At 31.6% G+C, this 17,231-nt stretch overlaps 1 protein-coding gene across 3 annotated transcripts in view; it reads right to left on the bottom strand.

The window, feature by feature from the left end:
- Window positions 1–568: 568 nt before the first annotated feature.
- LOC103572876 (gamma-tubulin complex component 2) overlaps window positions 569–17,231 on the bottom strand; it is a 109,347-nt gene continuing 92,684 nt past the window's right edge. Inside the window, exons 7-8 of one of the 3 annotated variants that reach the window (XM_014443396.2) lie at window positions 1,159–1,313; window positions 569–1,076 (exon numbers count right to left, since the gene is read on the bottom strand). In XM_014443396.2, coding sequence (XP_014298882.1) covers window positions 995–1,076; window positions 1,159–1,313 — 237 coding nt within the window. In that variant the 3' untranslated portion in view covers window positions 569–994. The remainder of the gene's footprint in view (window positions 1,077–1,158; window positions 1,314–17,231) is intronic. The other 2 variants (XM_014443394.2, XM_014443395.2) reach the window with 2 other exon arrangements.

Below are 17,231 nucleotides of genomic sequence, written 5' to 3' on the forward strand. Positions count from 1 at the left end.
TTTCTATCGAATCGATAATATAAAGACTTTCATTCAAATATCCTTCGATATATTGTAACGAATACATTTATATTCTTGTCGAATATTTTTCAGTTTTAATGTGAATGCGTAAAATTATTTCTACAACCTCATCGGATTCTCTCCTCAAGAAACTTGTCGGTTGACACGAAATTATCAAACCTAATGTTTCAAGAGTTTCAGTTAAATTTTTGAAAATTGAAAAGTTTGCTTCAACAAGTTTTTATTTTTAAATCAAGTACATCTAAACTTTAATAAAAATATATTTGACTATTCAATCAAATGTTAATTTAATTATGGTCAAACTTAAAAACTTTAACATAAACGCTTAAGCAATTTCTCATAATCGGGAATAGATTTTAATTCAATAAAAATGATTTTCTCGAGATAAAATAGTTTTCGTTGGTTCAAACGAATTTGGTTTCACTACAGAGGAAATTTGTCAAACTCTCAGGGAGTTTGATGTCAGTACCTTATTTTTTATAGTGTAGATTATTCCTGAAATTTCTAGAACACTCAACTAATCATAGACACATTCCCAAAATTCATCTTTTTTGAACCCTCGTATCTTTTACACTCTCATCAACTCCCAACTATCCCAGTGCACAGCGGGAGACTTATAGCTACTCACACAAACAAACACTATTCGTTTGCGATGTGTAGTTTTGACTGCAAATCGTGACATAGGCACAAACACCTCTTCTTTTATAATATATATAAGATATAAGATATAATAGTAAGCAAATCAATATAAAATTACAGTATAGATGTTCAAACAGAGGATTTATTTTTATATTATTGCAGCATAGTATATTTAAGCATGTATAATATAACTATTATTAATACTTTATAAAAAACGTAATTTAAAAAAATAATTTTGCCATAAAAATATTAATACAATAAATTATCTTCGGCAATTTTTAGTGCTATGTTACGTTCGTTTATCTTTAATAATTAAAGAATTTTTTCTAATTTGTCAGCCAGATATTTCATATTGTTGTGTTACCTCAGAACTTTTATCAGCCATCGAATCAGTATAAAAAAGATTAAAGTCCAATCTGTAAATATTTTATAATTTTTTTTTTGGGTTAGTCAAATACTATTACAATATTCCACACAAAAATTCAGTATAAACTATACCTGCATAAAACGTTAAGTAATTTTTCAAAGTCATTATTACATCCTAATGTAATAATACGATTTAATAAACGATGTAAGGCATCAGTAAATTGAACATCTAATAATTCAATTGTTTCTTTAAAACTTCCACTGACGATTGACTTGGTTTTATTTTCCTAGAATCAAAAAAAAACGAGAATCAAATGAATAGGAATTTTTGGTTCATAACAATACCATGAACACTAAGAAGTAAGCAAAAATTTTATCGTTAAATATGCAAAAAGTAAAATGTTGAATATAACCCTCGCGGTTTTGATTCACCCTGGAAACACCCCGGAAACACGATGGAATCACGGCGGTTACACGGTGGGTATTTTGTCATTTTATCACCGTGATTCCACGGTGATTACACGGTGTATTCACCGTGATTACACGGTGTATCCACCGCGATTCCACAGTGGTTACACGGTGTACCTACCGTGATTCCACGTACACCGCGTAATCACCGTGGATACACTGTGGAATCTCGGTGAATACACCGTGGAATCAGGGTGGGTACACCGTGTTACCATCGTAGAAACACCATGTAACCACCGTGTATACACGGTGATAAAATGGCACCAACCCACCCTGTAACCACCCTGGATCCACCGTGATTCCACCGTGTTTCCAGGCTGATTCCAGGCTGATTTAAAACCGTCAGGGAAATTACGCCAATACTGAAATTCAGCTTGAAAATGATTAAGAAATATTAAAATAAGTAATAGTTTCATGCACTAAAACAAATAATATTAGTACTAATGGTCATAGCAAAATAAAAAAAAATCTGGAATACAGTTGATTTTGTAAGGCAATCTAAAAATCCTAATGTTTCTGAGCTGGAAGAATTCGAAAACTTCAATAGTTACATGTTTAAGAAATCAAACACTAATTGGTAATGACTGATATTTACAATTGAGTAAGTACAATGGTTTTAACAATGGTTGAGAATGATAAAAATTTAATAAATAAAAAACTATTGCTTATTTCTTAAGCGGATCAACTGCAATCAATGACGATAGAAAAAATGGAGAATACGTGTAATTGAAATTAATAGAAAAAATATATCTTTTTGAAGAGTTAATATCCTTAATAAGAGTTTATCGTTTCCTGCTTATACATGTATATTAGGGTGCTCCGTTTGAAACGAACATTTCTTTTTTTTTGGTTCCCCATTGAAAATCTTATTCTACATGCTGAAATAAAAATTCAGTCTAATTTTACGCTTCATACTAATTGTAAGAACTGGAACAACGTCGTTGAAGTTTTTCCATGCTAAAAGCATGTAAATCTCGATTTTTTTGTTTTTATTGAAATTCAATGTTTTTTTTTTTTTTTTTTTTTTTTTCAAAGTTTTCGTTCTTAGATGTCCTTTACAGCAAAAAATACAAAACAAATACACGAAATGTTTTTAATCGAGATTTTTGAATTTTGAGTTTTCAACCGTGTTTTTAAAAAAAGATTTATCCTTCGTTTTTCTTGAAAATTTTCTGTCTTAAACTTCTATTCATTCTGCAACTTTTAAGCCTGGTCCGGTAGTAGGCCTTCCATAGTTACTATTCTTTTTCGATTTTTAAAAATTGAAAAAATTTTTTTTTCGCTATAAATTATCAGTACCGATTTTTAACACTCTACACTTGCTTTTATTGCATATTATAAATTGATTCCGATATTTTTTTGTTCTGAGTAGGGATTCAAAAGCAGTAAGTAAAAGTTAATGCTATTTATGAGCAGTTATAAATGTTTTTATTTAATAAGAAGAAACTATTTCAAAGCAAAAGAAACATTAGATTTGCTATACAATCCAGCTAAGACCATTACCGGAACTCGAAAATTCCGTATAATTATTCGAAAAAGCGACGGAGCTACACTCACTAGGGAGTACTATGGTTCATAAAACAATCGTTAATGTAAAATTTTCGAAAGAACACGGAAAGAATTGAAAACGTTTGTAATACAATTTCGTCGCTTTTTCGAATAATTATATGAAATTTTTGAGCTCCGGTTATGGTTGTAGCTGTATTGCATAGCAAATTTAATGTTTCTTTTGCTTCGAAATAGTTGCTTCTTAATAAATAAAAACATTTATTATGACTGCTCATAAATAGTATTAACTTTTACTTATTGCTTTTAAATCTCTACTCAGAACAAAAAAATATCGGAATCAATTTATAATATGCAAGAAAAAAAAGTGTACAGTCTTAAAAATCCCCCGATTAAACAAAACAATTTGTGACGATTAAAAACGATTAAAAATTGAATCATCGTTAATCGTCTTTAATCGCCATAATCGTCATGGTTTTTAAGATTTAATCGTCTTTAATCGTCAAAAGACGATTTATTATTTTACGATTAAAAACGATTAATGACGATTAAAATTTCAAATCGTCATAAATCGTTTTTAATCGTCATGCGGAAACGGAAATTGAAAAATTTTTTACGATTAAAGACGATTCATTATGATTTGAAATTTTTAATCGTCACGAATCATCTTTAATCATCATAAGGGACAAGGAATTGTAACATTATTTTACGATTAAAGACGATTTATGACAATTAAAATTTTCAAATCGTCATGAATCGTCTTTAATCGTAAAATAATATTGCAATTTCTGGTTTTGCATGAAGATTAGAAACGATTCATGACGATTTGAAATTTTTAATCATCATGAATATGTCTTTAATCGTAAAATAATATATAGCAATTTTTGGTCCTGCATGAAGATTAAAAACGATTTATGACGATTTAAAATTTTAATTGTTTTTAATCCTCTTTAATCATTAATTGACGATTCATGATGATTTGAAACGATTAAAACAGTTTTAATCGTCACAAATCGTTTCGTTTCATCAGGGTCGGTACTGATAATAATTTATAGCGAAAAAAAAAATTTTTCAATTTTCAAAAATCGAAAAAGAATAGTAACTGTGGAAGGCCCATTACCGGACCAGACTTAAAAGTTGCAGGATGGATAGAAGTTTTAGATAGAAAATTATCAAGAAAATCGAAGGATACATCTAGTTTTAAAAACACGGTTGAAAATTTAAAATTCAAAAATATCGATTAAAAACATTTCATATATTTGTTTTGTATTTTTTCCCGTCAAGGCCACCTAAGAACGAAAATTTTGAAAAAAAAAAAATCATTGAATTTCGACCATTACTACGAAAGTTACAATAAAAAATCTGAGCGTCGGTTGACCCTGCGGGCCAGCCCCAAAACTTTCCGCTGTTTTCGACCTCAAAGAGCTCGAAAAAATTAGTGTAGATCTATTTTCGAGCTCTTCGAGCTCGAAAATGCTATCACATGCTATTGTTTTTTTACGATCTTTTCAAGCTCTAACAAGTTACCTGTTATGCTGAAGTTTGAAAATTTAAGAATCGAAAATCATCAATGAAGCGGTTTTTAAAATTTAGTTCCTGATTATGTTCAGTAAAGCAAGTGTATTGAGGCAGAAATCAATGTCAGGGATCAAAATCAAGATTTAAATAAGTTTTGACTCATGTAAGAAACAATAAAATATGAAATATCCGATAAAAATATTAAAAACTACGTTTTATCGATTTTTTTGTTGATAATATGATTTAAACTAAAAACCAAGTTCGATGACATTATATGATCAAAAGAAACCATAAGAAAGATGAGTTGGTATGATATCAGGCAAATTTTAGTACGTTATATTATGATTTATCCGAAAAAAATAACATAAAATGTTATTTTTTTAACTTTTCAACGCCGATATCTTTTGAACTAATCAATCGATTTTGATAGTTGACGTGGCAATCGGCGCGTTTTATTGAATTCTAGAGCTGATTAAAATTTGAAATCGATCGCGTCAGTCGTTTCGAAAATATTTAAAAAAAACCGTTTTTCACCATTTCTTTCTCCCGCGATAACTCTCGAACGAATTATCCGATTTTGATGTTTGAGGTAGAAATCGACGCGTTTTATTGAGTACTAGAGCTGATTAGATCTTGAAGTCGATCGTATAAGTCGTTTTTGAGAAATCAATAAAAAACTAAAAAAAAAATTTTTTTTTTTTTCGTAATTCGCAAATATTTTCGAGTCTATTCGATCAAATAATCTGAAATTTTCAGGAAAGTTGATGGCCAACAAGCTCTTTCGATTGCCACCTCAACCATCCAAATCGATTCATTAGTTCAAAAGTTACGAAGAGTTTACACACACACACACACACACACACACACACACACACACACACACACACACACACACACACACACACACACACACACACACACACACACACACACACACACACACACACACACACACACACACACACACACACATACACACACACACTCGGACATCATTCTGAAAATAGTCAGAATAGCTTCCTGGGACCTCAAAACGTCGACATCTGATGAAAACTCGATTTTCGAAAATCGGGGTGAAAACAATAACTTCCCGAAATTTTTGAAAATCGTCGATTTTCTTAGCGGGAAGTTAAAAAACTATAAAAAGAGCAGTTTTTTAGAAAATTCGATACTTTTTAAACCGTTGATCAAAAAAATCTCAAAATTTACCAGAAAACCTCTTTTGAGGGGTACTAAAAAATACCAAAAAATTAAGAAAATCGGAAAAATCAATTTTCAAAACCGTCCGATTTGGCGTGGAATGCCCCAGGTACGTCACATTCATAGGCCTCAAATTCTAACCTGTTACGAGAATAGAGAAGTAAAGAGACAGAAATTGGAAGATGATAAAGAACGGAAAACATAGAAAGATTGAAAATTGAAGCAATTACATAAGCCAAAAAAAAAAATTAAAAAAAGAAAACTCCGAGAAAAAAAGATACAAAAGTTGTTGTTAAAAAAAAATTGTTTAGTTCATAATAAAATATTATCTTTTGAAATCAATAATATTAGTTTATTTAAACTTAACATCTCAAAACTTAACAAATAATAATTTATTTTTAAATATCAGTGTCAGAAACTAGGCTAACGTCAGTGTCAAAAACTACAGCATAGGAAATTTTGAGTGCCAGAAATTAGGTCTTTAAGCATAATTTTTTAATACATTAATTGAAATTATAAATTAGCTTCAAATAATGATTTTGCGCTTATGGCCTGATTTAAAAATTCTTTACTCGTTTATTACAAAAAATACTGTTTACTTAAATTAAATTTCATGTTAGTTATCATAGAATATCCTCAGCTGTCACTCTTAAAGTGCCTGAACCAGGTCCCTTTGCTTTAAACGAAACTCTAAAATCAATATTTAAAGAGACATATGAATTTTAAGTAATTAAAATTAAAAATTTCAGCTAAATGTGAAGATTAACGGGTTTATAAATATATAATATTCATATTAATCATGTTTTTCGATCATAATTTACTTTTTAGCTTTCAATGAAATTGAAAATTCAAGGAAATTCTTAAAACCTAATTATTAATCATTGATTTTTCGAAAAGAATTGCAAATGGGTGGGTATTTCCAAATAATTTAAATAAATGATTATGAGTATTTAATATTTTCTACAAAAATATATCAATCAATATTTGTCATAAGTTAATAAATGAAAATAATTTGCAATATTGACTCTTGACATTTAATAGCTGAAATTTTGAATTTTAATTACTTCAAGTTCATAAATCTCTTTAAATATTGATTTTAGAAATTCAACTTTTATGAACTTTTTTGTAGAAGATTAAATTTCCTACAGAAAATGTACTTTTTTACCTGAGAGTTAACCGGTTATAAGTTAACAAAAAACCACCAATTTCTTAGGAAATCAAACTTTCAAGGCTTCCACACGGACTGTAGTTGAAGGTACTACTAAGCACATTGTGGCTTTTTCGAAGAGCATACAGTTCTGTCTAAATAAAACTTTGAACCAATAAGATACGTTAATATGAGGCTGATTTTTATTCAATAAAAACAAAAAAATCGAGATTTACATGCTTGTAGCATAGAAAAACTGCAACGACGTTGATCCAGTTATTACAATAAATAGTTACAGCTTAAAATTAGACTGAATTTTCATTTCAGCATGTAGAACAAGATTTTTAATGGGAAGCTAAAAAAAAAAAATAAATATCCATTTCAAACGAGCACCCTAATATATGTATATGATTAGGAAACGGTAAACTCTAATTTAAGTGTAATTAACTGTTCACAATAATATATTTTCTATTAATCTTAAAAATCAATTCCATATCTAGTAAATGCATAATATTTTTGTCTACATTACTCAAATAATATTTTTTCTGACTATTACTATCTGAAAATCGCACAGAATCAGCTAATGAAAAATATTAAGTTAGGCAATTTGCTAATTAGAACGTCGATATCGGCTTATGAGCTGAATGAATCGAACAGTAGAAACTTGAGCATGTAAGATCGAAAATTATTGAATTGATCATAATGAAAGTTTATAAATTAACAACTCACAAATAATAAGATGTAACGATGAAATATGTTTAAGTACAAAATTTAATAAAATGTTAGAGATACTCGTTTTGTTTTCTTTATTATGTGCAGATAAATTTCCAATTTCATTGGAAAAGGCGGAAATCCATTCATAGTCCTTCAAGGAGGAGAGGAAGGAGTTCTTGTTCCAATCCCGTACCGGTTTCCATTCCCATTGAAGATCCATTATTCAAGCGGCGGTTTACAGTTTTTAATTTTATTATTTTGATTCGTTGAATAGGAAAATAGAGTCACGCGCGTCGATTAACTTCTTAGCAGAATATTTTATTTTTTTTATCAATTCTTAGCTCAATTAAACTATAAACTATTTTAAAAATTTTTTATTATCCTTGCGTTAGCCTACGGGGTTGTTTTTTCTGCTATGGTGTTTTTTTCCCTGTAGGGTGATAGATAGAGTGTGCTGGGACCATAGGGAAATCGAACCAAAAATTGTAAATGATTTCAATTCCAATTAAGTTCGATTCGCCCAACACAATCTTTATCGGGACGATAATTTATTGAGAAGGGGGTAGTGTAACGAATGTGAAATTGATGATTTAAAATATTTGAATAACTAGAAAACAAATGCCTTCTTCTTTTGTTTTATAGATGAGCGACTATCAGTTAGTCTTATATTGACATCTTAACAGCAAACATATCTGTATTCAATAAACTATATATTGCTCTTGCATTCTTTTACTGCTGTTAATTGTGGTGTTATTATTTCTAATATAGGTGTGTTATCATTGTAGTATAAGTGATACTAACTATAAGTTGAAATACTACAATATTATCAACGAAAAAATCGAAAAAACCCAGTTTTTAATAATTTTCCCAGATATTTTACATATTATTGCTCTGACCTAAGCCAAAACTCATTTAAATCTTGATTTCGATCACTGACATTGATTTCTGCCTCAATACGTTTAGTTTATTGAATATCATCGGAAATTAAAATTTAAAAACCGCTTGTTCATTAATGATTTTCGATTCTTGATCTTTTAAACTTTAGCATAAAGCGTAACTTGTTAGAGTTTGAAAACCTCATAAAAAAAAATCGCATGCAAGACGATTTTCGAGCTCGAAGAGCTCGAAAATATAGTTACATTAATATTTTCGAGTTCCTTGAGCTCGAAAACAGCGGGAAGTTTTGGGGCTGGCCCGCAGGGCCAACCGACGCCCGGATTTTTTTTTCATTCTCTTTGTTTTTAGGTGTAGTGTAAAGAAAAATCTGTCTATTGGTTGACCCTGCGGACCCGCTCCAAAACTTCCCGCTGTTTTTGAGCTCCTTAAGCTCGAAAAATTGTTGTAAATACATTTTCGACTTCGAAAATACTTCTGTATGCCGTTGTTTTCAAAAAAAAAAACGTTTTTCACTATTTTTCTGCAACGATTTCTCTCAAATAAATTGACCGATTGAGACAGTTGAGGTGGCAATTGACGTGTTTTATTGAGTTCTAGAGCTGATTAGATTTTAAAATTGATTTATTTAGTCATTTTTGAGAAATTTCAAAAAAACTAAAAAAAAATTTTTTTTTTAATTCTTTCGTTAACAGTTTCTCTTGAACGAATGAGCCGATTTTGATGGTTGAGCTGGCATTCGACGGGGCTCATGTAGTTAGAGATGATTAAATTTTGGAATCAATTCATCGAGTAAATTAAAAGTTATCTAAAAAAACATTTTTGAAAAAAATGTATTTTTGGAATATCTCCAAACACACCCTACTGATCAAGCTTGAATTTGAACAGCTTGTAGAAAAATTTACAAGCCGCGTCAAGTGTCACCTTGACGATCAAAATCGGTTCATCATCCGTTTAAAAGTTATAGATATTTACATACCTACGTAGGTACATGCACACATTCATACACTCCCAGAAGTACTTTTGATCCCAGAAGTGGTTTTGGCGCCCTCTAGGGGACGTCAAAACTAGCGAGTACCACCCTCTTCGTGGGTTCTGGGCCCAGTACTCCAACCGTTAGCGGTGCCTGCATGTTTTGCACCTTGTAACATGCGTCAACTCCGTAGTTGCAGGAAGCCAATAGGTACCGCGGCGCAAGTGAGACCAACTCTTCAGACTGTCTTAAAATTCTAAGGGATACTAGCCCGTAGACAACACTATCACTAGCATACAGTGATAATCACTCGGCAAAGACAGAGGGCAAGCTTATATAACTGCTGTCTAAAATTCGAGTGAGCATAATATGGAAGAAACCCTTTTTGGGGTAATGAGTGGAGGCTGCGGCTCACCACTAATCTACAGCATGTCTACCAATACATGGAATTGGTACCATGGGGGACCCATTCCTAGCCCCGCTTCGACCAGAGTCTCTCTATTTCCTGAGATGGGAGGAGTGTTTGGGTCCAAGTGAGGTCGATCTCGTGGTGGCTATTGGTGAGGCACCCTCATGCATTGCATGCCCAATGGGTAAGCTAATGTGAGCTTATGTTCATACTTCGATTTTATAATATTATGGTAGAGGATAGGGGATTACGCAGCGCAAGTGTGCCCAAAAGGGTGAGGAATCGGCCTTCCGTCAAACGGAGGTGGACTTAACCGTCCCGTTACATTAATTAATTATAGTAGGGGTGTGCGAATGCTCGAGATTCGCCTCGAATATTCGAGATGTTCGAACAGTTCGAAGGGTCCGAATAGTTCGAAAGGTCCGAATAGTTCGAAGGATTCGAATAGTTCGAAGGATTCGAATAGTTCGAAGGATTCGAATAGTTCGAAGGATTCGAATAGTTCGAAGGATTCGAATAGTTCGAAGGATTCGAATAGTTCGAAGGATTCGAATAGTTAAAAAGGTTCGAATAATTCGAAAGATTCGATTAGTTCGGGAGATTTGAATAGTTCGAAAGATTCGAATAATTCGAAAGGTTCGATTAGTTCGAAAGGTTCAAATAGCTCGAAAGAACTCCCTAAAAACATATAGAAAATAACTTTTTTTTCATTTCCCGTCAAGTTATGACCTCTATAATGTTTTTATCATATTTAAGGCCAATATGTGGGGTAAAATGGACCACTTAAAAAAATTGTAACGAAAAAATTAACTAAACGGAAAATAAAAAAAATAATTTATTCGTTGCAATTTTTTTTTTTGAGTAATCCATTTTACCCCATATATTAGTCTAAAATATGATAAAAACATTAGAGGTCATAACTTGATAGAAAATGAAAAAAAAATTTACCTAATTTTTTAAGAGGGCCCTCGTGCCCCAGGTTCTTCTAATAGTTTTTTGATTTAATAAAACCATAAATACTAAATTTCGTAGATGTAATAATATTATTTACCGAAGATTTTAAAAAATTTCGAACTATTCGATATTCGACTCGATTCGATTCGAACAAGATTCGCACAGCCCTATTACATACATACACTCCGACACCATCTTGAAATTAGTTAGAATAGCTTCCTAGAACCTCGAAACGTCTAGATTTGATAAATTTCGATTTTCAAAAATCGGACCGAAACCAATAACTTCCCGAATTTTTAAAAACTTTCAATTTCCTTAGCGGAATCCCCTGGCAGTTTTGAATCACGGTGAAAAAACCGTGGATCCACCGTGAATTCACCGTGGTTACACGATGGGTATGTGCCATTTTACCACTGTGATTCTACGGTATACCCACCGTGATTTCACGGTAAACCCAACATGGTCCCACCGTGATTTAAATCCGCCAGGATCGAAGTTAAAAAACGTTTTTTTTTTTCATGCTTTCGACAACGATATCTTTCGAACGGATCATCCGACTGAGACTTTCTTGACGGCAATCGAAAGCTTTTATCAAGTTCTAGAGCTCATTAGATTTTGGAATTGATCGATCCGACTGTTTTAAAAATATCCAAAAAAACGAAAAAAAAACATTTTTTTGTGGTATTTCTTAAATATCTCTGAGTCTCTTTGGCTAAATGAACTAAAATTTTCTAGAAATTTAAGTTCAGAAGAAATCTTTCAAATGCCGCCAGAACCATCTTAATCGGTCCGTTCATTAAAAAAATGTGAGAGGTTTACACCCCCCCCCCCCCCCCCCCCCACACACACACACACACATCTCCGAAAATGTCAGAATAGCATCCTAGCACCTTCAAACGTCGGCATATGATGAAAACCCAATTTTTGAAGCTAATAACGTTCCGAATTTTATGAAAATCGCCGATTTTTTAAGCGGGAAGTTTAAAAATACAAAAAAATTATTCTGAGGTGATTATGAGAATTACCACTTTTAATTATTTTTTTTTCTTCTCAATTATTCAAAATCTGGGGTCTTCTATGAATCCTCAAAAATTTTTAGAGTGATATTCTGTGAAATAAGCCCAGCTGAGAAATTTTTTTTTTCAAACAATAAAAAATATAAAAGAAAAAAACAAAAATTTTGTAAAAAAAAAAAAAAAACGTCCGAATTAGTCCATTTTTGAAGAAGTTATAGCGATTCGAAAGAATAAAAACCTTTTTTTGGAAAAACTCATAACTTTTTATGAGATGGGTAAAAAAATTCGTCGTAAATAAGTGTACAGAAATAGATGGGATAGAATAAAGGATAAGCGTGCGGCACGATAACGTACCACACGACAGGCTAGTCCGAACTCAGGTTTTTTTCTGTATCTTTAGACATTACGAAGAAAATTGACAAATTTCCTGAATAATGATTTTAATGGGGTAGAAAAGGAAAAAAAAATCTGAGCGTCGGTTGACCCTGCGGGCCAGCCCCAAAACTTCCCGCTGTTTTCGACCTCAAAGAGCGATTTTTTTGTTGATAATATGATTTAAACTAAAAACCAAGTTCGATGACATTATATGATCAAAAGAAACCATAAAAAAGATGAGTTGGTATGATATCAGGCACATTTTAGTACGTTATATTATGATTTATCCGGAAAAAATAACATAAAATGTTATTTTTTTAATATTTCAACGCCGATATCTTTTGAACTAATCAATCGATTTTGATAGTTGACGTGGCAATCGGCGCGTTTTATTCAGTTCTAGAGCTGATTAAAATTTGAAATCGATCGCGTCAGTCGTTTCGAAAATATTTAGAAAAAACCATTTTTCACCATTTCTTTCTCCCGCGATAACTCTCGAACGAATTATCCGATTTTGATGTTTGAGGTGGCAATCGACGCGTTTTATTGACTACTAGAGCTGATTAGATTTTGAAGTAGATCGTGTAAGTCGTTTTTGAGAAATCAATAAAAAACTAAAAAAAAATTTTTTTTTTTTCGTAATTCGCAAATATTTTCGAGTCTATTCTATCAAATAATCTGAAATTTTCAGGAAAGTTGATGGCCAACAAGCTCTTTCGATTGCCACCTCAACCATCCAAATCGATTCATTAGTTCAAAAGTTACGAAGAGTTTACATACATACACACACACACACACACACATACACACACACACACACACACACACACACACACACACACACACACACACACACACACACACACACACACACACGGACATTATTCTGAAAATAGTCAGAATAGCTTCCTAGGACCTCAAAACGTCGACATCTGATGAAAACTCGATTTTCGAAAATCGGGGTGAAAACAAAAACTTCCCGAAATTTTTGAAAATCGTCGATTTTCTTAGCGGGAAGTTAAAAATTTCAGCCAAACCGAAAGGGGTCGGGTTCAAAAGTAGTCGATTTGGTATGGAGTACCCTATATCTATTAGGTTGATTTAAAAAAAATCGATTATTTTCTTTGTTTGAAAAAAAAAATGAAAGCTTCAAGTCAAATTTAAAGTAAATTTGGGGTTTTTTTCACTTTTCTGGCGAAACTATCAATCTTATCAAAAAATGTCATCGGAACTTTTTATAGATCATTGTATTCCTTACAAGTTATTACGAATAAATTTTTGTAAAATTCCGCATTGTTTACTTGTTATTTTCATTTCAATGTCAAGCTCTTAAATAAAATAGTATTCTGATTGATTTTAAGAGCTCAACATTAAAATGAAAATAACTAGAGAACAATGCAAAATCTGAAAAAAACTTTAATAAAGATATCTTGAGAAATAAAATTACCTACAATAATGATTCTGACGTTTTGTGATAAGACTGAAAGTTTCACTGGAAAAGTAAAAAGATCTCAAAATTTACTATGAATTTGACTTCAAGTTCAAATAACTTTTGAAAGGATGGATTTATTAAAAATGATAAGAGACATTTTTTGTACAGCGTTCAATTTTCTACAAAATTATGAATTGCGTATAAAAATTCGTTGATTTGTTTGCAAGCTAGAAAATTCTAAAATAAAAAAAATTTTTTTTTCCTATGGTATTTAGATCGAAAATAGAAATTTGTGATGCGTGACCTCTAAATATTAAAATTAAGAGGTCTGGTTTTTACACACATCTTTTTTCAGTACTTTGAAAACATTTCAATGCAGGTTTTCAAAAAAAAATTGCTTATATGCATGTGTACATGTACTCAAATTTTAAATGGACTTCGAGAGCCTTTGTCCAATTTTCAGTCTCATTTATTAGAGAGAAAGTTTTGTCGGTAGATTCTTCATGGCTCGTTATTCATACTCATAATCTCTTATTTTGATTATGGTCTTAACTTTACTCAAACATTAAAAACTATCGAAACCTCCATATTAGAAAAAAAATGTACTTATCGAAATTTTGAGTTTAATGCAAATATTTTTTTTTTTTTAACATGATTAAAAATACAATGTGCACATAAAATTTATAAAATAAATGAGAAAAGAATTCGTGAAAAAGGTGAAAATATCTTCGTTTTTTTGTACGATGAATTATATTCAAGACTAACAATAATGATGTCTTAATACTAATAACGGCAAAATGATAAGGATAGGAGTTATGTCTAAAAAATTTCTACTGCTTATATTTAACTGATTTTCTTCGTTTAATAAATAATGAAATACCTCATAAATAAAATATTCACGGTGATGCTCTTCAATCATTGATGACAATTCTGCGTCAATGTAGTAACGACTCATACTCTTAATAGAAAAATTTTTTTTAATCAAACTTAAAAACTAAAACATGTATGTATATATATTAGGATGCTTTTTTTTCGCGACTATTTTTTTTTCTTTCACTCCCATCCTGAAATTTTGTTGGAAATACCCCCAAAAATACCTGAGAGTTTGAGCCCTTAATTTTAATATTAAGTACTCGACCACAGCGTGTGAAGATTTCGCATTTAAAATACACGTAAACTTGGGTTTTTATTTTTTAAACTTCTTTAACTCCACGGCATTTTATAATATCATCTCGCCCAAAGTCGGGATTTCCTCAGAATTAAATGCTCCTCAAAAGTGCCCAGTGTCGCGAAATCGTAACTCATACACGTGGGGTAGTACCGACCGCTAAACTGAATTTTTTCGTAAAATTCTTGTTTTTTCTCTCATTATCTCATAAACAAGAAGACCTACAGAAAAAATGCAAGTAAATATTTTGTGGAAAATTTAATTTCCTACAAAAAAGGTCATTAGTACCGAATTACTCAGATTGATATTTTCTGAGACATTAATTATTAAACTTTACATAGCATTGAATTCCCATAAAATGTCAAATCAAAGCTAAGAAAATATTGATTTTTTATTTGACTAATATCGCAGAACATATTAATCTGAGTAATTCGGTGCTAAGGACCTTTTTTGTAGAGAATTTAATTTCCTATAAAATTATCGTTTACATTTTTTCTGTAGGTCTTGAGGTCTAGGTTGTTGAGATAAAAACCAAGAAAAGTTTGGAAAATCCAAAAGTGCATGCCTTGAGCATTTATGTGAATGATACTCAGTTGGGTTAAAAGTTTATTACATATGCAACAATTTTTCATTGAAAACCGTTATATTATTTTAAATTTTAACATATTTTTTTGTATCGACTGTTAATTAAAAACAATTAGATTATAAGTTTTTAAAGAGCCCGCCATTTTACCTAAGAAACGCCAGCTGCTAATATGTATACTTCAGTATAGGTATATCCCGTGCCATCTATCAATACTATCGAAAAATAATCGATACATAAAAATCGATAAGTAAACAAAAACTACAAAAAAATAATCTTGGCCATGTTCATTCTTGAAATAAATGTATATTTGAAAAAAAAAGTAATATGGCTGCTCAAAGGGTAAAAATTGTCGTGTGATGCCTATCTAAAAATATTAATTATAATTAAACCATACGATATTTAGCTGCCATTTTCAAAAGGAGTCTTCGCATCAACCATACGAAGATATTAAAAAAAAAAAATTATGTTGAAAAATTGTATTTTTCGGAAGTTATAGTGTTTACTAGCCCATGACTCCTGAGTAATTTAACGCTATAAGTCACTAAAAACAGAAAATTTATAGAAAAATCGTAATAAGTCGACGTAAAAATGTATAAAATCTGTTGTTTAATCATTTTTCTTTATAACAATATATTTTTTTGTATCATTTAAGTGTATTCATAAATTTAGAAACAATTTAATATGACGAAATCGAGATTTTCATTTTCAGGCGGGTATAGAGCATAGCCTCAGCGCTTTGCGCTCAAGGCATGCAATTCAATGAAAAAATTCAGTTGAGCGGTCCGTTCTACCTCACGCGTATGAGTTATGACTTCGCAACACTGGACACTTTTAAGGAGCATTTAATTCTGAGGAAATTCCGACTTTGGGCGAGATGATATCATAAAATGCCGCGGAGTTATAAAAGTTTAAAAAATAAAAACCCAAGTTTACGTGGATTTTGAATGGGAAATCTTCACACGCTGTGGTCAAGTCCTTGATATTAATATTGAGGGCTCAAATTCTCAGAAAATTTTCTATGGCGTATTTCCAATAAAATTTCGGGATGGGGGCGAAAGAAAAAAAAATAGCCGCGAAAAAAAGCACTCTAATATATATATATATATATATATATATATATATATATATATATATATATATATATATATATATATATATATATTGTAACGGGGTAAAATTTAATTTATCATCAAGGAAAATCGTGGTTTTCCCACAGCTGGTCAGTTACCCGAGCCGAAACCCCAAATAAGTACCCATTAGAGTTTTTCGACTTGTCGCCAGGTGCGCCAATTGAAGAAACTCGGACTTCTGTCCCAAAATTAATTAAGTGGGGAGGCCATTTTCCGGAAGTTACCGAAAATGGCCGAGCTGAAAATATATAACAACAGGACAGCAGCAAAATCGGAGAGAGTCGGTCGAGCCGACAAGCTTAACGGACGTCCATCTGCCGTGAGCCTTATCCAGAAGACCGGAAAGCAAGGAAAGACCAAGGGAAGCTAGATAGACGCCAATAGTGTCATCCGGTGAATAAGTGCAAAGTTTAGTGTTAATATCGAAGTGCTGGGCGTAAATTAATCCTCGGCGGGTAAGCCAGAATTATTAAATTAATTAACATCGAGAATAAAGTTATCAGGAGTGTTAGCAACTTTGCGTCTTCAATAGAATAAATTTTCGGCGGGGGAAGCCAGAATTTATTGTAAAGAAATAGAATAATAATTATCCACGTGTTTGGTCAATTAATTCTTGGCAGCGAGGCCAGAATTTATTAATTGTAAATTAAGGAGTAAAATTTCTCGGCAGGAGGCCAGAAATTATAATAGTTATTAAGTCATTGTTATATAATAA

The sequence above is a fragment of the Microplitis demolitor genome, chromosome 9, assembly GCF_026212275.2.
Source record: "Microplitis demolitor isolate Queensland-Clemson2020A chromosome 9, iyMicDemo2.1a, whole genome shotgun sequence".
Classification (NCBI taxonomy): Eukaryota; Metazoa; Arthropoda; class Insecta; order Hymenoptera; family Braconidae; genus Microplitis; species Microplitis demolitor.